General features: G+C 39.3%; 1 protein-coding gene across 1 annotated transcript; it reads right to left on the bottom strand.

Moving 5' to 3' along the window:
- Positions 1-2,789: 2,789 nt before the first annotated feature.
- Positions 2,790-19,438, bottom strand: LOC310988164 (uncharacterized protein). Its single transcript, XM_083974676.1, has 5 exons — positions 19,373-19,438; positions 7,228-7,322; positions 7,005-7,086; positions 5,316-5,651; positions 2,790-3,797 (listed from the first exon to the last, which is right to left on the bottom strand). The coding sequence occupies exons 3-5, from the start codon at positions 7,063-7,065 to the stop codon at positions 3,415-3,417; spliced, it is 780 nt and encodes a 259-aa protein (XP_083830802.1). The 5' UTR covers positions 7,066-7,086; positions 7,228-7,322; positions 19,373-19,438; the 3' UTR covers positions 2,790-3,414.
- Between the last annotated feature and the right edge of the window lie 5,574 nt (positions 19,439-25,012).

The following is a 25,012-nucleotide window of genomic DNA, read 5'->3' as shown; positions in this document are numbered from 1 at the left end:
AGTCATTTTCTTATCTTGCCTTCTTCTATCTGTCCACCCCTCACCCCACCTCCCTGCTCTTGTGTATGATATAACCAGCTGTGGCCACTCACCTGACCAATGACCACCACGCTGTCAGGGTGATAATGTAAACCTTTCTGAGAGGAGATAACAGTCCACTGCGATAATTGGCCAGACACACAAACACACACACAGATGAAGCCAGGGGCACACAGTGAGATACCTCTCAGTTACCATGGGAACTTGACCTGAAGCCCCTGTATACACTCAAACACACACACACACACACACACACACACACACACACACACACACACACACACACACACACACTGCAGTGAAAAGACCGAACACCCCCCACTGTGTACTTTGCCCAGATGAGGTGCTCGCAGGAGAAGCAAACTTCAAACAGAAAGAGATGATGTAACAGAGCCGCAGGGCCACTAGTAGAAACAAACCTTATGTTTATGAGGTAACAGACAAAATCCTGCTGGTCATGTGAACTTCATTCCCCTGTAAGTGTGGAACAATAACAAGAAATACCAAAGAAACACACTGGCAATGTATTAACAGCTGACAATGCCATTATCACATTTCCTCTCTGACCCTGTCTGTACAGTATGTTGTATTATCACAACAGTCTGTAAACCAACAGTCATCATTGATTTATTCACAATGAAGCAAAGTGTTTGCTGCTCAATGAAAAGGTTGTCTGGGTCCACCCATCAGTGACTTAGCCTTTTTGAACCCTACAGCTAAGCATCCACAGCATGTGCAGTGAGGAGCCACTATTTTGTCTGAGAGGATGAGTGTGGAACTTGGTCCCTCTTGTGGTTTGAAGTGGATGTTACAACTATATGTACAGTAGATTGACTCAACTGGAAAACAACATGCTATGATTTCTAGAAGAAAAGATTATTTTACTGCAATGTTTTCTGTAATGCAGTTGACCAAACAGTCTATTCAGTAGCTGTTGTGGAGCTTTCAATCACATGTTCTTCATCAATGGATGGAGCTGTAGCATTTATGATGTTGTGGATGTTTCTGATTTCTGCATTACTATTATGGAATTCTAAAAGAAATAGAAAAAAGTGATAATCTGCAGTTTCATCACAAAACTCCCGCATGAAGACTATGTGATATCACTGAAAGCTTGAAACCAGCAACTGAATGAAACTTAACTGTAATGTAAACATGAGAAACAATCTCACCATCAAAGTCAAGAATGAACTTTGTACTTCAAGAGGGGAGCTTCATTTGGACTTCCTGGTATGATTAACAGCTTCCTAAATTATATCATGTTGCATCTGTAATGAAGCGTTGAGGCATGCATTCAGAAAATCAGTTTCAGTTTTGTTTAAGCTTGAATTCAAATTCAAATTTAGGATTGTTTCCACACTTTTCCACCAGTGATCGGAGATGGTGTTGTAATAGATTTTTGCCCTAACCTTATTTTTGTATATACTGTGTATATATTTGTACACTGTCTACTTTTGAAAACACGTTTTCATTTATTCATTTGGCAGAAGCTTTGCACAATTCACAGCATGACTGAACTCTGTTTTTGTCATAGAAAAAACAACCAACAAATAATTTTATTGACAAATTTCATTTAAAGGCTCCATTAGGAAACTCACAGAAAATGCAAATGATGGCATTTTGTTGTAAATTTAACATCAGTTTTAGCGTTTAATAGATTTTTAATAATAAAAAATATTAATAATAATCATGAAAAATAATTTAAACATTCTCTGTTTTAAATTCAGGAGTAGAAAGTATAATAAATCAAAAACAAGCAGTGTTCACATTGAGTCATAATGTAATAGATAAACAAAACAGCTCCCTTTAAAGCAAATCATCACTGTGATTTATTATTGTTATTTATGACCATCTATTCAAATAGCTTTAATTTTGTGCTGGCAAATATATGGTGACAGTAAGAGGAATGTATTTCATTTAGTCAGTTCTCATATATACAGTATAAACAAACATTTTAAGCAATATTCCTTAAACACATTTGAAGGAGCATTATTACACAACAATACAAATTTTTACTCAGCACTGCTGGATTGGTGTGTGTATGAGTCTATGAATGTGTATGTGTGTGTGTGTGTAGTAGTAGTGCTAGTAGTAGTAGTAGAAGTAGTCAAGGTGACCCTGTTTTCTTTTACCCCGTGGGCTTTCAGCTGCAGCAGCATCTTTCTAAAAGCTTAACATGCCCCTGTGTAGAGCCGAATTACTGACACCATTAGCAGGGAGTCTCTCTGACTTAAAAAGCCTCCCATATGTCCAAAGAGGGAGCAATGAGCTGTTAAAAAAGAGTTTTAGCCTTGAGCTGAGTTTGTCCTCTGGCTTCAAGCTACTGCTGCAAAGACTTTAGGAGTTAGAGACGGGGGGACAGGTACTGTAGGACAGGCAAAAACAGCTGAAATGATATGCGTCTCTTGTGTCACTGCTGTACCAAGGACACTGACTATAAAATAAATCAAGTATAAAAATTGGAGATAAAGAATCTATAATCGCTTGTGTGAAGTTGACACTGTCTTCATTTAAGGGACTTTCTCACAATCCGTCACTACTCCGCATAAACCGGAGCCTACTAACACTACAAAAACAGCAAACCTTTGCCCTCCCCTCTGTTGTACACAGATGCAGCTGCATGTTTTGCTGATCTCAACTAGTTCACCAGAGGGCAGCATCCACCCACGAACCCTCCAGTGTTGCATGACTGAGATTTCCTGTGTTCAGCTATTTGATGTTTCTCTCACAAAGACCTTGCTGTTTCTGAGGGGAATTTGCAGCAGAGCTCGTCTTTTCAAGCCTGTTGACAGATTTTATTTCTATGGTATTCATGGTCACACGCACATATCTGTGGTGCAGACACATGCTGGACACACCTGTCACTGATATTTTCAGAAATAAATATACCTGAATATATATAACCCTGAAAATAATCTGAGGCCAGAATGTGTGTAGCTCAAAGTTTACCTGAGCCAGGAGCCAAATGAACTCAAGTGTTTGCAGTTGTATGAAAGTGTATCCGAGTGTGTGTGTGTGTCTGTGTGTGTTTCTCTGTGTGATCTTGTTGTTTTCTAAATGTGCTCTGCTCCCTCATCTGTGACTCTCCATCGAAACAAGACAACAAAGGTATTTTATACAGCGTAGTGATTATCGGCTCCCTTGTAATCACCTCTAAACAATCTGTAATTTCCTTGTTCACTTCAGCCAGGAGCTAAAAGGAAGAATAAAACATTGGACTATGAGTCACTTAACTGCGAGAGCTTTGCCCTGGATTTGAAAAGAATACATAAATCTCAGTACCTCATTGTTTTTCATTGTTCTTAATCAGTGTTAAGCATCACTTCACCCTGATTTTATCCCACTCCATCATGTGGCTTTACCTCAGCAAATCCATTATTTCAGCGTGACAGCCAGTAAGATTGAAATACACAGGAGTGTCCTCATAGATGCCTGTGATCTGGCTCCACTGGACTGTGAGGATGAAGATCCAGCTCTGTTGACCAGGACCTTATCACTCGCGATGTATTTACCAGATTTGCTGCCCTTCAAAGAACAGTTGTAGGGCACATCTGAACTATTCCACTCCTTCAGCTCACTATGGATAATCAGCCAGCCCCCTTCGTCCACTCGTTTAGTTGTGGAGTGCTCTGTGGACCCATCTGACAGATTGTGGGAGCCGTGAAACCAGTGCACCTCTCCATCTGGGTGCACTTTGGTGAAGGTGCAGGCAGGAGCAGCGCCTCCTTCTGAAAAAGTCTTGGCGATCTGACCACACTCTGAGGGGAAAACCGGAGAAGAGTTTTCAAATACATCTGACATGCAAACGATAGGGGCAAATCAGATACAAATCTCAAGGGACAAGCAGTGGAAAGTACATTCAGAAGTACTATATTACTGAAGTTACAGTGCCTTACACTTTGTCTGTACAACATTTCAGTAAAATATCAGATATTTTTCGAAAAATGTATTTGACTATCATAGTTAATAGTTACTTTACATATTGAGGTGTATTTAAATTATGGATTAAAGATAATATACAATACCTTTTTAAATAGACACATATTGGCTCAATCAGCTGTAACATGAAACTGAATTTTTATTTGAAGTGTAATTAGTCTTTGTGACTTGTGTTTTTCTCAGTGGATAATGCATGACTTAGGTTAACCACAATGCATTAAAAATAACAACTTTTTGTTTTGGATGAGTTGTAAGATAAAATATAGTTTTGCTGATGTTCATCCTCCCTCACCATAACCTGCTTTGCTTTAATGGCAAGGCAAGGCAATTTTATTTGTATAGCCCGTTTTTACAAACAGTTTGTCTCAAAGGGCTTTACATGGCATCGCAACAACATCCTAATGGCGTTAGACCACTGAGGAAATGTAGTTTATTAGGAGAGATCCTAATCGATTAAAGTTCAGTTGAAAGAGCTGCCACCAAATCAGACCAATTTATTAACAACCTATGTCCTATATGCAAACTTCTTGGCTGAGTTTCTCATACTGAGATTTTACACATAAAACCACAAACCAGTTTTGTGTTGAAGAATATTGCAAAGTCATTAATAAAGGGTCATTAACTCAACAATGAATTGATCAATTGGTTCAATTTTGTTCTGATGCTGGGAAGGTTTTTGTGGAAGAAGTAGTCCTGGGAAGTGGTCTTCCTCCAGAACTATCTTAGGAAGCAAAGCTAATGTTCTGCTGGAGGAGGAGGAACGTCATGTTTTTATGATGTGAAAGCTCAAAGGTTGTTTACACAACCTCTGGTATTAAAACATAAAAATGGTATCTATTACCAATGTCAAACATGATGATTTATATACAACTCACAAAGACTGTCTTGTTAGAGAGTCGTAGCATGCGGTTCTTGGACTATTAGTTGCACTGGTGTGTCTGAATATTAATCAAATATTAATTGTATATGAGAACATTACACTGTAACCACTCTGTCTAATGAGAGGTTTAACTTTCTATTTACACTAATTTTCCTGTTTATAACTCTGCACCTAAGCAAAAGTCAAAAATCAAAGCAGTATTACCGCTCCTACTGGCACCCTGTGCAGCTTCAGACCACTAATATAAAGTACTGGTCAAGTATAACACAAAGATGATTTTTGTTTGTTTACAACTCCACAGGGCACCTTTAAAGAAAGAATCAGTGTGGTCATGCCTCTACTGCAATGGAGGAAACTTAGCCAAAGGGAAGGAAGGATATCTTATTTTGTACATTTATTACAGTCATTGTTGAGAGATGTTTCTGTTTGTTTGAATAAGGATTAAATGGAGTCTCACCTTGTAACTCCACAGTTGTGGAGTGATGTTTCGCCCCCTTGTTGGATCGAACTTTGCACATATAGTGCTGTGAATCTCCGCTCTCCAGTGGCTGCAAATTTGTAAAGATGATGGACAATTGTCCATCTTTATACTGACAATAGAAATCACTCAATGAAGTAGTATTGTTGTGTGAAATCTCTCCCTCGCTGTTCACAGAGCATAAAGGCATTTTGCTGCGGGACCACTGCATATGTTTTATTGATAATCCACTTGGAGATGATGCGTTGCACTGCAGGGTAACTTGTTGGTCACACTCTGCAGTAATCCTGGGACTCACATCAAGTCTCACCATCTCTGTAGAGAAAGACACAAATATTAGTTTAATATTTGATTTGCCTTGTCAGTGTTATTAACCCTTGGATGCATGAGCTACCAATACCTACACTCTTCCATGAGTGGGGTCAAAAATGACCCCAATTAGAATCAATGCGTTTTTGCAATAAATGTCTTTAATTTTGGTTAAAGATGATGATTTTCATTATATTTTGGTCAACAAAAGAATGATTTCATTTTTGACATGTTCATTTATCACTTTTTATTCACATTGATCACAAAACAATCAATCAGGTATCAAAAAATGTCAAAATCCATTGTTTGTGTGTCCGTCTGTCTGTTTAACTATGGAGGATGAACAGAGAACATTCAGTAGATCCGGGGACCATAACACTGTCCATGCATATGTAAACACACAAACATCTTCTCTCTTCTCACTGTGTGCAACAGGATCATTTGTCGGGCAGGGCCCTCAGTAATCCTAGCTGGCCTCCTATGATACTTCAGATGAGAAAACATAAAAAGGACAATGTTTGAATGGCACACAAAAATACTCTATAAATCAATACGTAGCCATGAAGTAAATGTCTCTGCATCTATATGTAAGTAAATACACACACACACCCACACACACACACACACCATATACAGTACATACATCACATCAGTAATCAATAATCGACGTATAACAGAGCTTTTATTACAGAGAAATTATAAATATATTAAGAGTCTCACTCTCTACACAACAAATGCAGTAATGTTAGCTACCTTACTAAACTAGCTAACGTCAAAGTACTAACATTACTTTGTAGTTAGCTAAATAGTGCCTCATTTGTAACAACAAAGTAGGCTAATTTGATGACGTTATACTCTATCACAGAAAAGTCATGGATGTGGAAAATAAGTTCATAAATGAAGATAATACTTACATGTATGTTGCTGTATAAAAATGACCTCCTGGGTGGTGAGACTGCTGACATTAGATGTATCAGTGGGACAGTAACAGTATACTGCCAGTCAGTGTTGATAAGAATCAAAGGTTCCTTGGAAATTCCATAGGAAATGCTTGGGGTCATTTTTGACCCCGCTTATGGAAGAGTGGGGTAGTGATACAAAAACTGCAATTTCTTAAAATTAATGAAATATTTTTTTAAAATACAAATGGCCTCATGTCACAAACATGTTTTATGAGGAATACCTGGAATATGAAAATATAAATACTTTTAATTTCAAAGATTTTGAAGAATAACAACCCCTGGGGTCATTTTTGACCCCACTTATGCATCTAAGGGTTAACAACATTACATCTGTTACATCTCTCAGTGTTGCAGGCCTCCCTTTTGGCTTAAACTAGCTTGAAATTGTTTCACGCACCTTGTGTTGTCAGAGTGATTGCAGGTATAAACCAGAGTATATGCAATACCGTGAACTCCATTCTCAGCACTTTTGCATTTCTCTGTAACAGGGAGAACAGTCAGATTAAAACAGATCTCAGACAGATTGAAACACTGATCTTAGCATAGCAGGCTAATTTAAATTTCAAGCAGCAGCATGTTTGCCAAGTCTTAAAATCAGATTATATCTGAGTGGAACTGACCTCAGGGTGATCGGTGCGTCTCTCCAGCTCCTCTCCAGGGCTCCTGGGCTTGTAGTCTCTTTACAGGATTGTAGCGTCTTCCTTGTGACTTTTCCCTAAGAGCAGAAGTTAATGATTAAAAGAGCAGACAGCGCTATAACCTGACTGATAAGAGAAGAGGAAGCATGGTGGTTGTGAGAAAGCGAAAGAGAGTCTGTGAAAAAAAGAGGGAGTGAAGGCCTATTCATGACACTACAGACCACAAGCAGAGACTTGTATGGCTCCCTTTGATGTGATTCACTGCTCCACGTCATTGTATTCAGTTTTCCCATAGATTTCTGCCATGAGCTCATCATGTCTATTTGATATAGTTAAATCTCCATGGCAATAGCGACAAGGGAAAAACTTTTTAGGCCTATCTGTTATGTTCACTTTCTCACAGTTAAAGCAGAAGTAGGCGGAATGTTTGTGTTAATATAAGTCTTAAATACTTATATCTTCCGACAGCAATCACTTACATAGAGTGTTTGGTCTGAAACACGGGTCTGTCAGTCGCTCTGCTCTGCTGTAAGCCGAAGAGAAAACTTCTTGTATACTTCCTTGTATCCTACAAGCTTTATCCAATGAGGAGAGAGAACGGCATGAAGGGCTGTGTGTGCAGCCAATGGATGCGCGTCAATGTGGTGACGTAGGGACGAGGGTGGGGGCTGCTAACTCCATCGGCTGACAAAAAGTTAGCCAAAACGACTGGATCGCTTACTTCTGCTTTAAAGATTTCATTGTGTCTTATTCTGAGTTTGTTAGTCAGCTTATATTCATTAGTTGCTTATTATAAGCAGTAAAATAATAGGAGTAAGATGAATGAATTTCAATAACACACACACACACACACACACACACACACACACACACACACACACACACACACACACACACACTGGTCAAGCGGCAGCAGGCCCGGCTCTAGCCATTTTGGTGCCCTAGGCGAGATTACTCCCAGGCGCCCCCCCCAACAATGATCAATAATGATTATAATGATAACGTAGCAGTGTATCTCTATGTCCCCTCTGACCCCGAGATACACAACTTGCACAACAATCAGTAAAATGTCATTAAGTAAATCCTGGGTGAAGACATGAAAAAAATTAGTCTACAGTCATGAGAATAACCTGTTGTGATGCTTGAAATGGGTATACGAAAGTCTTAGCTTCACAAAAGCAGTGGAATATAATGTATAAAGGCTAATAGATACGTGTGGAAAACAAGTTAAAATGAAATTTTGTGAAATTGCTTTTTGAGCATAAATGTTATCTGTCATTCTATTTTCACCAAATGTCTCAAATGTAAAATAAAGAAGCTAAATATTGACTTCACATTACATTTCAAACTTCATGAGATGTGTGTAGCCCTAAATGAGAAATTAGCTTTTTTCTCCAAACAAAATATCAACTAAACAGACAAAAAACACAACATTTACAATATTTAACCTATATAATGTACCCTCCATGTGTTGTCACTGTGGTGCTGTTTGAGAGGTAAAAACACAAATGGTTTGAGAGCTCAGCAGGTCTGTATACAGAGCTGGAGCTGTGGCCCTGCTGTCTGAGCAGGCTGAAGTCTCAACTCTCTCTTCTTTTTTCAATATCTTTCTCATCTAATGAGTCAAAACTTTCAGCCTCTGAAGCACCTTCATCCTCCTCACTGCTTCTCTCTCTCTCTCTCCTAACGATTCTGCGGGTTCGAAGCGCTTCACAGTTGTTCTTTTGATTGACAGGTCGTCAAGGGCGGCGTAAAATGACCGAAATATAAACAAAAACATATCGAGACGGTCGCACAAACGAGCCGGCATTTGCGCCGACTTTGAGGATTAATGCAACCAAGTATCCACACATCTAATTAAAAATGTGGCGTTTCTAACAAGAAAACGGCTTGAAAGCATTCCTAGTGCAGACAGGTACCTCTGCTGTGTGTGTGACTGCGGGGAGAGCGGAGGAGGGCATGTACCAATGGGCATGTGGGGGAGAGAGGGGGGGGCGACTTAGTAAGTAATGTTGTAACATATTATATTATTACTTTTTAATAGGTATTGCTTTGCATTTAAATTAACGTGGGGTTATTTTTTGTATTAAGAAATAATAGTAGGCTACCAACTAGTTATAAAAATAGTGAAAGTTACACTTTTTTTTCTTTCCCATTTGTGGTGCTGGCGCCCCCTGGATGGACGGCGCCCTTAGCATTTGCCTATACGGCCTATGCCACGGGCCGGCCCTGAGCGGCAGGTACAGTAAATGACCAAACAGATGTTTACAACCACATCCATTACAGTGCCACTTCTACATTACATTCACACATAAAACAAGGAGAGTTACATAAATGTAGATTTTTGTTTGCCTCTGTTTTTTCTTTAATCCCATCACTTTTTATATAGGGGCCCTGATAGCTCAATGCACTGCAACTTTGGGAAGCATAGATACACAAATGCCTCACCAGGGCCGTTGTGAATTACATGGCAAAACTGCTGCTGCACTTTGGATCAGTAGAGTCTCTCTGTTTCGGGCAAGCATCTCCGATGATGCTCAGATTTGTATGTTAAATACAGTATAAACAGCACTGACCATGTCTATATGAATCAACAAATGCAACAACTGGTGCTCTCAGCGTGAAATTCTACAGTGTGTGGTGACAAGGTAGTTCTGTTCCCCCTTATGCCAAAATGTTCATGCAGATACCGTATATCATTTTGCACACTGCATTGTGATATAATCCCATCCTAACACTGACGTGCAATAGACGTTCAGTCATAATAACAATTGATTTTCAATAGTGTGAGGCAATTAGAGATCTGTGTGTGACAGTGAAAAGTCATTTCATTAATTCAGCAGTAGTTCACAGAGAGTGACTGAGAGAAGCAGAAAGATTGCAGACACTTATAGGAGAAATCTGAGCAACTCAGGGAGAGTGTGTGGTGTGAAGGCCCCAGCATGTCTTTCCTCTGTGTAAACATTCTCCACGTCAGGTCCTATTACTCTGTTCCAATCACAAAATGGAAGAAAAACAAATTGTGTCCACTTTTCTGGGAATGTACACAGCAGTGGTTATTTACAGGGCCGTCAATAAGAGGAGTTAAAGATCTCGCAGGTTGTAGGTGAAGAGGCCTGCAAAACTGCTGAGTATGTACAGCACATGCAAATTTGAGTGCACAAAGATGCAGACATCTTATACATATAGTCCCAGTGGAGGGCTCTGGCTGTGAGTCACCATGTGTAATTATCTATTTATCTCTCCATAAGGAAGCTGATTCTTGCTCAAACAGACAACAGCACTGCATGAAACCACAGCAGGGGCAGCCCAGCACAGGATGTTGGCAAAATATTAGATCCTGGCTCAGTTTATGCACATTCCTGATAGATTACTTTGTGATGAGAGCAGCAAGTTTCAACATTTTACCTGGCAGTTGTGGTGATGGAATATTGCACTAACTTTCTATACAAATGTCCCTCACATAATACTTTCAATCACATGGTAACACATCAATGCAGTCCTCCTGTGATGTGATGTGATTTGATGTGAGGGAGAAAAAATTAAATTGAGGAGATACTCTCATGTGTGAAGCAGTTATCTCTTTCAGGTTAGAAATTGTTAGGATTGCAAAACAAGTCAAACCAAAATACATCAAAATAGCTTTTTAACTTTCCTAAACATCAAAATACAGTAGAGTCTCTGTCAGTGCCCTGCAAAATGAGACCTATCACCATTGCAGAGTTGATATGAGCATTTTCTAATCTACTTGTGGACAAGGTTGGGGTGAAGGGCAGCTCCACTGATTTTACACAAAGTGTGTTTACAGGTCTGAGGCTGAGCTACTGGTTTCAGAGGGAGCTGCATGAAATCTGATAAAATAGCTTGAAGTGATGTTACAGCATTGGTTCAATTGGATGAGTACAGGTGTGAAAATGCCACAGAAATAACTAAATAGGGGTTTGGGGTTAGAAAGGAGGGAGCTCCCTTCTAACCTCTGCTTGAAGCCAGAGGCTCAAAGCTGCAATGACTCACTGGGACACTTAATAAAACAGTGTAACAACTGTGGTTTCCAACAATAATTGCATCAAGCTCTCTGATGAGAACAAGGTCAGTGAATGGGAGAGGTTAGTAGTTGACACAGTCACATACAGTATAGAGCTGGTTGCAGCCATCACATTGATTAGTCTGTGAAGTGAATGAATGACAAAGCAGTGTTCTTTTCCTATATATTTTGTTGATTATTTATTTTGGTCACAACCTCAGTGAACTAAAGTTACTTCTGAAATGTGGAAACAGGTACCTTCCCCACAACAAAATCCAAAAGGATAACAAAAAAAGTGGTTAAATGACAGTTTTGCCAGATTATATCACTTACTTTGGCGGTAAAACTGAAAGTGATCAGAATAGTGGTGTCTCTTATTACTGTGTACATGTAGCCTACATGTAACAATTATTTCAGAATAGTTCATTTAAAAACATTTTTGGAAGATTTCAAGAAAGAAACTAATTTGCCATGACACAAATGAATTAGTATTCTTCTAGTAAATGAATCAATGTTTATAGTATGCAAATACACAAATGGAGAGTAAGGTTTCTGATAAATCAAGTACTCTTAGTAAAGTGATTAATTAATATTTCACAGGATTAAGGTCTCTTTGTATTGAGTGATGTTGCTGCATGACCAGATAAATGCCACAGATTTGGTTTTATAAAGTGTATTGGAAGTCACAAGTACGAAATTGAAACCCAGCTTTCAGTAAACCAGAAGTAGACTGTATTTCAGTGTTGTACACTTCCCCCCAGAATGACAAGTAAACAAACCAAATGACACCAAATAAACCAGGGGCTTTTAGACTATTTTATTGTATAAATTATGATTGTCTCTTTGCTACCTTGCTCTTGCTATGTATTTTCTCGCTTGTTTTGATTGTTTGTTTTGTAATGCTTCCTGACCAGGACATCCTTGGAAAAGAGATTGTCAAATTTCAATGAATCCTTCCTGGATAAATAAAGAAAAAGATAGAAAAAAAATAGTGGGGGAGGATATTCTGACTGAAATCCAGTTTTGGTTTTGTGTGCATTTACTGTACCTACACGCACATGTGGAAAATGCACATATTATTCACTATCTCATATTATACTAGGGAAACATGTTGTCAGGCTCTCAGGCTTTTACAGCCCTACATGACAGCAGCGTTTGCATCTTATTTACACAGTATGTCCAGTTTTATCCTGTACTTAATTGCTGTGGGGACCAGATTACGCATAATGCTGAGGTTAATCTGTGGCTTTAACATGCTTTGCAATAAACAGCTGATTTCATTTAGTATCTGTTGAATTACGTTTGACAGTAATTCTTTGCTTAGTCCAGTCCAGTAACATTTTAGTTGAACCCTGGAGCAGTGGTGATTAGCTGGTAGATGTTTTTGCAGTCGGAAAGGACAAACTATCACTCTCATAGAAACGTTACCGTGAATGAATATTGTAAAATATGTTAGATGAGTCTTTTTTGACAACAAACAGAGGCTGGTCTTTGACAGAAATTTGAGTGTTTGCTTGAGCCCATTTGGGAGCACTACATGAGCTGTTGATCTTGCATTGCATCAGAGTCTTGAAGATTCTGGTACAAGAATAATTCCTGTGTACTGTATCTAATTCCTGTTGAAGACTTAAGCTGTTAACGCCCCTGCCTCGGCATGCACACACACACACACACACACACACACACACACACACACACACACACACACACACACACACACACACACACACACACACACACACACACACACACACACACAACCCCAGTAAAGCTCAGCCTCGACAAGATTTAAAGAATCCAAGCTGTGCTAGGGCTTCACTCAAAAAGTTGTTTAAAGATCCCACTTACAACATGTTGAATTAAAAATGTAACATGCCACATTAGTGGTAATTGGACTGAAGCAGTCATGTTTCATATTAGAACCAACAGGTTTATGTCAAATTTACAACATTGTGCTTGTGTCAGATAAATGATAAAAGTGGAGCTGTGGCAACGTTTGATTCTTTATTACTTTATAGCCTCAAAGGTTGATAATCTCAAATGATCAACTGAAGTATTGGCACTAATGAGTGAGTGACTAATGATTACGATCATCACTGAAAAGTTGTGTAAATTCACATCTACAACTTACTTTGAAGAGCGTGAGAATGTGCAGTGGGTTTATAGCTTTTCCTGAACATATGATGAAATACCAGCAGGGGTACAGACGTAGGCATTCATAACTACTGGACATGTTGAGACAAAGACGACTTTTCTCAGACTGTCACTCATCAGTCTTTTGTATGACTGAACAGTCATTCACTGTCCTGCGTCTTCACAGATCACTTGAACTTGAACAGAAGAGGGGAACTGCTGTGGTTGTTTTGGTCCAGTGAAAACCAATGGAGATCCCCAAATTGTAATACTGAGCTATTAGTGCAACTTGACCCTCGTCTCAACTCCCAAGTCACTGTTTGACTTTCATTTTCTTTTCAAGGGCAAAGATCAAAGTAATACAATGTTTGTGTTGTCAAGTCCAAACTTCTTCCTTTTAATCAATCAAAAATTCTTATCATGACCAGCTCTACAGAATACACTGTCTTGCTGTGAGCTTCCTCACTGTGAGACAAATAAAGGCATGACTCATCCCATTTTACATTATCTTAACTTTAACTGGCTCTTTTAAGCTCTTCTTGTTTCATAGACCTTCTCAGATCATATAGTTATGGTCATTTTGATGAAGCAATAACCTCTGTCCATAAACCAAGCAGCTCTTTATGAATTCCCATGACAGGTAAATGTAGCAAGGATATGATATTCATGATGGATTTGGCCAAGGTCACAGGACAAAGAAGCACATACAGTAAATGGCGATAACTGCTCTCAGTACAGTATTTTCGAGGTCAGGTTAAGAAGCCATTGTTTTGTTTTTTTCCCCCGCACCTATTGCCACACCTTTTGCTCACATGAACTTTGTCCATTCCTTTCTTTCCCTACTGGAGAGCTGAGAGTTGGCTGTCTGTCCAATCAAACAAATAAAGTACTCTAAGTAGGCTACAGTAAATACACACTAACCTGAGCATTGCTCTCTTATCATTGCCCTTTTGTCCTTTCTTTGTGCCCTCTCCTCTCTGCAACTCAGACTGTAGATTCCAGCCATCAGTGGCATGGTCCTGAAGCTTAGTGCAGCCATTAGCAATGACTTGTGACATCTACGACATGGCAGGAGGCAATCAATGTTCCCCTCTCTTCCTGTGAGAGCTGAGAGTGTGAGGAACTCAGAGGAAGAAGAGAAAGCCTCTAACTGCACAGAATTTGTGTCTTGAGCAAAGAAACAGAGCTAGTAGTTTGAGCAGCAGATGAGATTGTTTGTTGGAGGCAGGTATAGTGACTCGCCGCTTTGATAAAATTGAACCAATTTTCCCGAACTGTCACAGGAGGATTGTCATTATACTGGGCTCAAACTGCATGTATGTGCTTTGTGTGTAAAAAAAAATTTTTTTTAAATCAACAAGCGGTTTTATTGTGGGATATAGTTGGGACTTTACTCCTCAGTCTTCAGAGTTAATATATAACTTTCTTTCAAGTGCAGCCTGAGCATATACTTTTGCTTTCATCAGAAACATTCAACAATATGCGTCATTAAGCAAACTAAACCAGGCAACTCACTTTCTGTTTTTAAATTTTACCTGGTCTATTACTATCCAGCACTATATTTTGTTTTCCATCATTTGGTCACAATACAATCATTAAAGTCAGGCAAAAAAAATATGTGATAAAAGTAGAAAAATATCCAATATCTCTAACCCTAACTTTTATATTTATGCAACATACACAATTAAATCTCCACCAATCACTCGGCCTTATCTAATCTGCGGTTGCTATTGACTTTGTAATGAAAGACACATCACCATCACATAACTAATGAATTAGTCAGGAGACAAAGCTTGATGACAGTGATTGATAATCATATGCAAAGCAACTGGAGAAGCAGCGTCTCAGGCCCTCCTCCTTTCTCATCTGTGATACTAAAGTCATAGGAATAAAACCATCTGATCACATTATTCACAGTATTCTTCAACGAAAAACTATGAAAATGTTTTGTTTTAAAATGAATACAGTATGTATGCAAGTTGTTACAGCAATGGTTAAACTGGAAATATGGGCCCTGTTTATATGCAGTTTGTAATAAAACACAGACAAACTATATTCACACATACAGCATGCTCTATTAACCGAGTTGAAGGCCTAAACTGGAACCTGTGAACATGATTTTCTCCAATTAGGGTGTGGAAATTGTGCCTGAGCATGCCTGTTCTGACCTTTGTATTTTCGGTATTTTCCGGTATCTAAAAAAAAAAAAAAAACTGCCACATCATATTTTCGTGTTCATTGGCTGTTATTGAAACAAGTTCCTGCAGCTAAGGAGTAGAGTGCATACATGGTGTTGTGTTAACAGCTCAACAACCTGTTATATGATGAGGATATTTGATCTAAACACGTATTCAGCCCAGACAAACATTTTATCATCATTTCTTATAGACTGAAGACCTCTATGAGATCACTGACAAAGCTTAGAGGCTGAAATTGGAAAAGCCATGGTCAAAGAATAGTAAGCACACAGGGGATGCTGGAGTCACACATAGAAGCACAGTTCCCTTAAAATCGCTGATGTAACAGTCCTTCAGTTACTACATCATGATACCAAGCCTTGACATGAGCAGTATTGAAAAAACAACCCAGTTATTGACATCAAATCTATACTGTAGTATAAAGAGACGTTCAGGACAGAGTGCACAACTCAGCAGCAAAACACAATCACTACACATACTGTACATCTGTGGGGTTGCGTCAACAAACACAGACACACATACCATCACTTAAAACTTGAAAGCCTCAAATAACCACAAACTCAAAGAAGATTCAATTTTCCCCTCATCTGACACCTTGATAACTGTGCAAACTGGACAATACAGATTGTATCGTCCTTGGCCCATTCACATTTCTGTTGTGTCTGTAATTTCTGTCAACCCGTGAGCCTGAACCTCAGACTGGAAATTAAAGTTATTTTTACTCCTAACAGCCTTGGCATCCTCAGATGACACCAACACATTGGCATGACTCCCCTGCCGTTCCTCTGCAAAACTCCTCTGTCTGTGCCCTCTGTTTGGGCCCTTAAACTTCGAGGACATCTCCATCACCCACAATCATGAATCACATTTATGAGCTGATGTAGAAGCTTCGCTGCACTCATAAACACACCACCCCAGCCAGTCTCCACCCATAAAGGCTGCTATCACAGAGTTAATGCCTGTTGGAAGGTTTATTAGAGGGTCCACTGTGAGAGGACTAAGCACCACCCTGATGGGCTGAGAGAAGCCATGCACACTTTTGGAAAGAACAGAAATGATATTGTTCAATCAAGGATCCTGCTTCAAAGGCTGACCCAGAGGCTGGACTCACTCTGATCCACTGCCATTTATTCTCAGTTTATCTCAGTGTAATAGAGCCCACACATCCCACATCTGGTAATTTAATTGGAAGAGTGTGAAAGATGTTTTGCATCCTTCAGCATTTTGAGCTGGAGCAGGTTCAGGCATATCTCTCTGGTCTTGCTGTGTCATGCATCCCAAACAGTCATGTAGTACTGGCAAAAAGGTTTGAGGATACGCCCAACAGTACAGAAGGCACACTATTATTATTATTATTATTATTTGACACTGCAACCAGTTATACACCTTTTTCTTATCACTTCAGATATATTTCTAAATTATTAAATACAATCACGGTCAATAAGGGAATTATTGCAATTATTAATTATGAAGCATAAAGGCAAGGTTTTCTTAAAATTGGCATGTCCTGCAAATGTTTATGTCACATATGGACAATATATTGATGAATAAAGCATCTAATCCTCACTCTTAACTATATGACTTTAGAGCCACTTTAAACTTCATGTGGTTCATGTAGTAGATACATTTAATCTCTCATTTACCTTTTTTTATTTTTTCACTATTTCACTATTTCATTTTTTTTTTTTTTTTAATAATAATATGTTTGAAGTTTGTGTGAGAGAAAGAAGAGTTGATATCATGAATGATTCATCATGCTCCTGGATTTTATACCTGACAATTACAAATGACCTTTTCAATGAAAAAGAGCAAGAACTTAAAAGTGGAGACGAGTGACAGAAAATGTAGACAGGAAAGGTTAATTGCTCATTGTTCATGAGCTCACTCCTCTGTTTTTGGCACACCACTCTAACATGCTATTCATCAACATGAAATCACATTTCAGTGGGAAAATCCACCAGGCCTGTCAGATCGGTGAAACGTTCCTTGACATTTTTGTACCATAAATCTGGATAATTTGTTCACTCTGTGAGATCATATGACATTAAAGGTCATTCCATGTAACACCATAAGACCTAACATCACAACTGCCATTGTGTTGATGTACACAACGCATGGGCTGTAGCTGAAGTCTCCCTCATGTGGTTAGAAAACCCTGCTACTACTGCATGACCATTGAGACACTAAGGTGTGCGTTGTGTGTGTAAAGTGTGTTGCCATGTGAAAAGTGTGTTGCCATACATGTCCTCTTGTTACCAGTGGCGGCTGGTCAATAGAGGACGCTAGGGCGCCGCCCCTCCCTGATGAAAAGCAACTGTTAATGTTTATTATTTTTACCAAAATAGTAATTTAAAATAAATAATTATTGCATATTGTGTGAATGTGATAGGAATTATTAAAATCGAGTCACATATAAAATTAAACCATTATTTATAGGGTAATTTGCCCACAGGTTCATTTCTTTCTCTTTCGGGGGCGCTGGAGAAGTAGCCCCAGCTTGTTACATCAATCTCACTATGATCTACAGGCCGCTACAGGCTTCACAAGGATGCAATTGGGTAATCTTGATTGTAGCGCAGCTGCCTGGTGCAACTGGCAGAATCAGGACTTTGAGGGATTTGAGACTGGAGAGAAAACCACCTTGAGATAAAATGTTGTTATTACTGACATAAAAGACATATGATGCCCAGTTGCCCACAGTATAACAGAGTGCTGTAGTGCTGCACTGTGTCTTTGTAATCTCTTTTGTTGGTTGTATTATTTCATTTTTATGATTTCTTTTCTGAAGTGCATTAGTCTTAAATCGTCTTATTGCTTTTATTAATACTGACTTATTAGTAGCCTGTCAGGCATTTGTAAAGAACTTTGATTCTTAACTGCAGTAATCTGTAAATCAATTAATGGGGTTATGCAAATAATGTCTGATTAAATTGTCTGATTTTAGAGCTAAATCTGATGTTAGTCTGCAAAATCTGCAAAGTCTTGGATGGAGTTCAATGAGACTTTTAAAATGATTTCTCTTTATAGTACTTGTGCATGGCAACAAGAGTTTGGCTCAACACATCAAAGTTATTGAGGAGTTTTACGGCATATGTGAAAAAAAGTTGTATAAAGCCTTTTGTGGCTCCAGGAGGAGCTGTGGAGGTCTGATAAAAAGAGAGAAGTGATATTACCAGACTTTTGTTGCTGGCTCCTCATCTTGCCCTGAGGCAAGAGGCTCAGGGCAAGATGAGGAGCCACTACATTAGCCACTATTAGCAACACACCCAGTTCTCCAACTGAACAGTCAGCAGTGGAGTTTGACAAAGAAGAAGAATATGAATGTCTATGTATCTCTTTCTGCTGTGCATGTGTGGGTACATTTCTAACAATTTGTTTTGCTGTACCAGAATTATGTTATTAGCATTTCTCCATGTGATTTTAAGATTCGACAGATTCAAGCTGCTGTTCTTGACCAGTTCACCAACATCAGTCTGTCCTTCATAATCAGAATTATCCAAGCCATCATTATCTCTAAATTCGATAGGAACGACAATCTCAGGGATTCTTTTTTATCTTCTGTTTGTACTGTAAATGGGGGGAATGTAATATTTAGATACATATCCCATGCCTCCAGTAAGCCCAGTGGTCTTGTCAGTAGCTTTGATGCAGGACAAATTCATATTTGTGAGAGAGTTTATCACTCTGAAACCAGCTCTGAGGAGATCAGAGGCATGTTTTTGCAGAATCAGGAAGCTAATCTGGCTCAGAGTGTGCAGGGAAGCTGGCCTACCTTCTTAGCGACTGTCGAGCTGTGCTCAAACTTGACGCCAATGTTTGCTCTTGTAGAGGATTAGCCTCTTCTGTTTGCTTGCACTTTGCAGTTGCTGATGTGTTATTGCAGCATTACTGGACCAAAACATATCCTTTATTTTGGCTCAACTCCCAGATGAGATTCAAGCTTCTAAAGGTGTTTTATGATAGGTTGCCTCAGTGAAAAAATGACTTCCTGTGGGCCGAACAACACAAGGACAGCCACTTCACACTAAAAAGGAAATGATATGGTAATTACAGTGAAAGCACATATGATCTCCATGCATTCTACCCTATTATGATGGAGAGGTCTGATGGAGAAATTATTTTTCATTTAATAATAAGGCTGTACAGATGTCCACATACGGTGCTTAGAGAGCAATGCTTTACTTAAGCTAGTGTTTCATCTTGAAGTAAGCAAGATGAGTGCATCCAAGTTGCTAAATCACAAGCAAAGGACAGGGACTGAGGAGGAGCCACACTGTCTACAGGCTACAGGCACACTAGTTTTTGCAGAGATTTCATGATATTAAATGTAATGTTTTTTTTTTTTAGTTTAGTATGTTTATTTCGGTCTCATAAAAACAAATACAATAGACAAATATAAAGGTATAAATACAAAACAAAACAAATCAGAACAAAAACACAACAAGCAAAACAATGTGGATTAGCACAGAAAAAAAAACCTACAAGAAATGATGATGATGATGGTGATGATCAAAAGATTTTATGATTTTTCAGATATTTGGTCATAAATCACACAAAAAATTGAGAGATCAAGTAAATCCATTTAATAAATATTTACTGTAACATGTCCAAGGCACAGCCACAGTAAACCACCAAAGCCAGGAAGATTCACCCTGTGACACTGTGTGTGACACACCAATGTTACTGTAAATGTGTAAATGCCATCTCTAAAATTCAAAACAACATCTGCAAAGCATACACTGACCCCTATCATGCCTTTACAGTACATCACCACCTTAAAGATATTCCAAGAAAATCTCAAGGGGTTAATACTAAATGTGCTAACTGCATTTAGGACTTTGCAAAGGGATATAACACACGAATGCTCTTGGCATGGCAATACAAACTAAATAGTTTTAGACAGATCCTGTTTGTAAAGATCTTCCCCACAGAGGGAAGGAAACCCATTTCCTCATCCATTCCTTCCTCCTCTATTGTTAAGGTTGATCCTCTAGTGTTTGTGTTAACCATCAGGGTGCCATCCCTCTTGCTTCCTCAAATCGTCCCCTGGTATTACATTTCCAGCCCAAACTCTGTGGACAATTATCAGGCGCTCTGCACCTTTATAGGTGTTCTCTCCTCCCCTATGGCTGCTCATCTTGGGCCCATCCATCTCTGAATTGACTATGTTTAGACATATAGGGCTGGCCTCGCTGCTGATGGTATTCATGGACAGTGTGTATTAGCCTTCTAGCCTCCCCTGGGCACTCATCCACTGTGATTTAGTGGAGCTGAGAACCATGAATTTCAGTCAGGCAGTTGAGGAGAAGCTTCAGTGATTTATGCTTTTGTTTACAGCTTGCTGTGGGGACCTTAATGTGGCAGTGATGAGAGGGGGAGAGGGTGTAAACATACTGTGTGTGTGTGTGGGTGTGGGTGTGTGTATGTGTGTGTGTGCGTGTGTGTGTGTGTGTGTCTGTGTGTCTGTATGTGAAGAAGCACTTGCAAATCTGTATGCAAGTGTTTCTCATTCCTGATGAATAATTAAGTGCATGAGGGAAGGAAGGAAAGGATGTGTTTATTTTGACTTTTGCAACAGGGAGATAAGAGAATTCACAAGGGAGAAAATCATCCCAGATGGGTTCCAGATGTTTTTAGTATCTTGCAGCCAGGTGAGTTTAACCCAACAAGCCATGCTGTGTGGGCTAAGAGAGGAAGCTGCAGGGTTAAACAGAAGAGAGCTGAGGCCTCAGCCTCAACTGGAACCTACAGTATTTATATTCACCTGCAGGGTACACTATCTCCAATGTAAATGAACCAGTGAAAATAGAGCTCTTGACAATATCCAGCCATCAACATCACTTTGATACGCAGATCATTCATCACTAGAAGCACCCCATAAACGTATGAGTCTAAATGTCATTCAGCAAAGGATTGCTTCAAACAGAGTGCCGGTCAGATCATTAGCATCCATTGATGTCCCCTTTAAAGGCATTACCCTTCATAAATGATACCCTTGTCCATTAGTGATATAAAATGAGCAGTTTGACTGCTGATGAAAATGGCCTCCATCAATGCTGAGGATAATTCCCTTGGTTAGAGAAGGTGCTAAGGAAGTGGCATCCATTATCTTTCCCTTATAGGTCACCAATTCGGAAAAACACCAGCACAAGCATCAATAATATGTTCCCCCAGCAACAATCCCAGCGGATTTTAAGTGTTAAGTGGTGTCCTTGTTGAAGATGAGAGGAGTTAGGGTGGAGAGGGGGTGGTTTGAGGGACAGGAAGGTGCAGGAAGGACACAAACAGGCATAAGGGAAAAATTCTCCATACAACACAATGAAGCACATGGCCACGTATGTGTGCCACCACCTCACTTTATTTAAAATTGACAGCTACTATTGTTCTAAGAGACATGTTGTGGAAAGAGAGGTGTGGACTGTGGAGTCCATTCCATTTCTTACATCAAAGAAGAGAGAAAGGCTGGGTCTTACACTGGAAGGGAATTATTTTCCTAACTTGACAAAGTGCCAGAAGTATACGCACTCTTTATATTAACATTCATTTCAAACATCAAAGCATGTCTGAAAATTAATCTAGTGGTTATGCTTCCCACTGACTCTTACATTTTCGTCTGACAACCTCAGCAGCGAGCAGCAGGCCTTGTCTATTGCTGTCAGAGCTCTGTTTGTCTTTAACGTGGCTCTAATCTAGGTGATAGTCAAAATCAATAGAGGTTTGAGAAGAGAGATTGCCAAAGGCTGGCTGGTCAAATCGGTCACCTTAAATTACTCAGACAAACACAAAGCATGGCTGCAAGGCTGTCTTAGGAAATGTCAGCAAGTAACGCACATGAAAGATCAAGAGAAGTAGTGAGGGAAACATTGGCAAGAATAATCATTAGGTAACAGGTTAGTGACCATTTCACCTTTTCCTCCAGGAAACTGCAGCCATGGATTTGTGCATGCTTGTGTTTTATGAGTAGGGGCAATACAGAACCATGTCTGACTTGTGACTGTGTCTGATTATGACAATTAGTTGTACTCAATTGTACCGTTAAAGTTCCTTTAGTCATATAATATATATATTATATAATTTAATAATGTGTTTCCAGGAGAATAATATAAATATTGTTTGACATCCAGTGGTGAAATCAGTGGTGTTATTCACTGCTTCACAGGTCATTTTTCTGCAGTTCTGCTGTCAGGGTAACCAGGCACATGGTGTTTGTTTGCCGAGTTAAAGATAAAAACTAGACAACAATAGATGGACACCGATGTTGAAGTGTTATCTCTCCTTACATCTCATACACTATCACCACTGTATATTGTCCCCTACAGGATCTGATGCTCGTTTGCATTTATCATGTAATTTACCGTCCACTTGTGGTGGCATGCCTCTGAAAGCTACTGTCGCTTGACTACCAGACTTTGAATCTGCCATTTCTGTCATGTGCATGACCTTGTCTCAAGATAAAGGCTGGAGCTTGTCAAGCAGAGAGGACAGAAGCCTTTTTGGGGAGCTGTGAGTGTGCATTGAGGATCATGATGGGATCTTTGACAGGTGGTTAGTGCTTGTCAAGCTCTCCTTGACTCAGCTTTTTCAGTACTGTTGTACTGTTCTGAGATCAGTGATGATATTGTAAATTAAACTCATGTGCAAATGCGTGTGGAAACTCAACTTGTGCATTACAGTAAGCATTACACTTAATCCACTAATTTATCATCTTGCATTATCACTGAAGGCAGCAGAGGAACAGATAAACATATGACTGAACGAGCAGAAAGAGCAGGGGAGTAAGAAGGTTAGGAGCCATCACTTACTGCTAAGCTCTAAGTGAAACTGGCAGATGAATAGCATGTAAGCAGAGAAAATGTCAGCAACTGGAAATTACATTGCAGCATGTCAGCACAGCACTAACAGCCCTGTAAAGAAATTAGGGGTTGCTGTCCACTTAAACGCAAGAGGGCTTTTAATTTTCGACACTTAGAGGAAATGATGAGTTTGTATTGTCAAGTAATACTGAATCTTAAACACAGCAGATGCACATCACAGTCCGTCAAACACATAACACACAATGTACACCACCAGACATTGAAAAAACATTCGCCCACAGCTTAAACACACAGTACATACATTATCACACACATAGAAAAGAGGGACTGGATATAAACAACAGGTTAAAATGGGGGTCAGGTTATTAAGTACAGCGATGGCAGAGGGGATGAAGCTCTTATTAAAATGAGCCTGTCTCCACCTCAGAGTCCTGTAGCTGCGACCTTAGGTACTCAATTTGGCACAATGACCACCCGTCCAGCCAGAAACTAGTTTTTGGCGTGATTAAATGTCATTCCATATTTTTGGAACTAACTTATTTGTACAGTGTGTATTCTAGATTTAGTTTTGAAAATGATTGTGCTCTGCTTTAAAATGCGAAATAAAGTAGGCTAATTATTAAAAGTGCAAAAGATAAAGTACATTATTACTACCCTTTGTCATGTATTTGGAATAAAATAATTAACAGGACTATAAAAACAAATCATGTAAGAGGAACAGTTCATTTCCTTTTTCTCTCTCTCTCTAACTGGAAAGCAGCTGCTATCCTGTTCTGTAATCAACCACTGGATGCAGAACAATCATGTTTACATTTGTGAAGAGGGAGATCAGGGACACTTCTGATGACGGTGAGCTGTCAGATTCCAGGTTTACCAGACCATTTCCTGTTTCCCCACAAATCAAAAAAGTTTGTTCCTATATCATAGGAATATTGTCATTTTGCCAGAGAACTTCAAGCAGCCTCTTTTCCTGAAACTCCTTGTGTTTATTATCCTTCAGAGAAAGCTGGAACAAGCTTGGACAAAAAACAACGTAAAAAGTACACTTATATGAAAGTGGAAAGTGCGCCATGCTGAGGCAGTCAATTTAGGACATGTCTGCAATATTACTTTGGCGGCAAGGGAGAAGCTCCACAGACATTTGGGCCAAAACAAAATCTTGCAATTTTAATCCAGTCGAGAAAGTTCTCTCACAGGGCTCCGGGGCTTGATAAAAGTTTGCCAGCAAAAGTTAGGCTCAAAGCTTATCCCCCATTGTTCAAAGATTTTAACCTTTGTGCTTGAAGCTATAGTTCCACAACAAAACTGCCAATTTTCCTACAGTTTTTTTTTTTTTTTTTTTTTTTTTACCATTTGCACGTTTCAGTTTGTCCCTAGGTTGTGATTATGGTCTGTTGTTTTGACTGAATTCAGTGTTGTAAAGCCCTTTCTTCTTTTCTTTTTCCCAACTGTAGCTGTCATTTGGTTGTCACTGTGAAGTCAACTTGTGATCCTCATCATACAAGTAAACAAATCTACCTTAATTACTGCCCTAACACCAGCTAATTACAAAAGTAATTTTCCTCTTACCTCTCGCCTTTCTCTCTGATGAGTGTTGA

Source organism: Trachurus trachurus, assembly GCF_905171665.1.
Source record: "Trachurus trachurus genome assembly, chromosome: 1".
In the NCBI taxonomy this organism is placed as follows: domain Eukaryota; kingdom Metazoa; phylum Chordata; class Actinopteri; order Carangiformes; family Carangidae; genus Trachurus; species Trachurus trachurus.
This window is presented reverse-complemented; position numbering and strand designations above follow the sequence as displayed.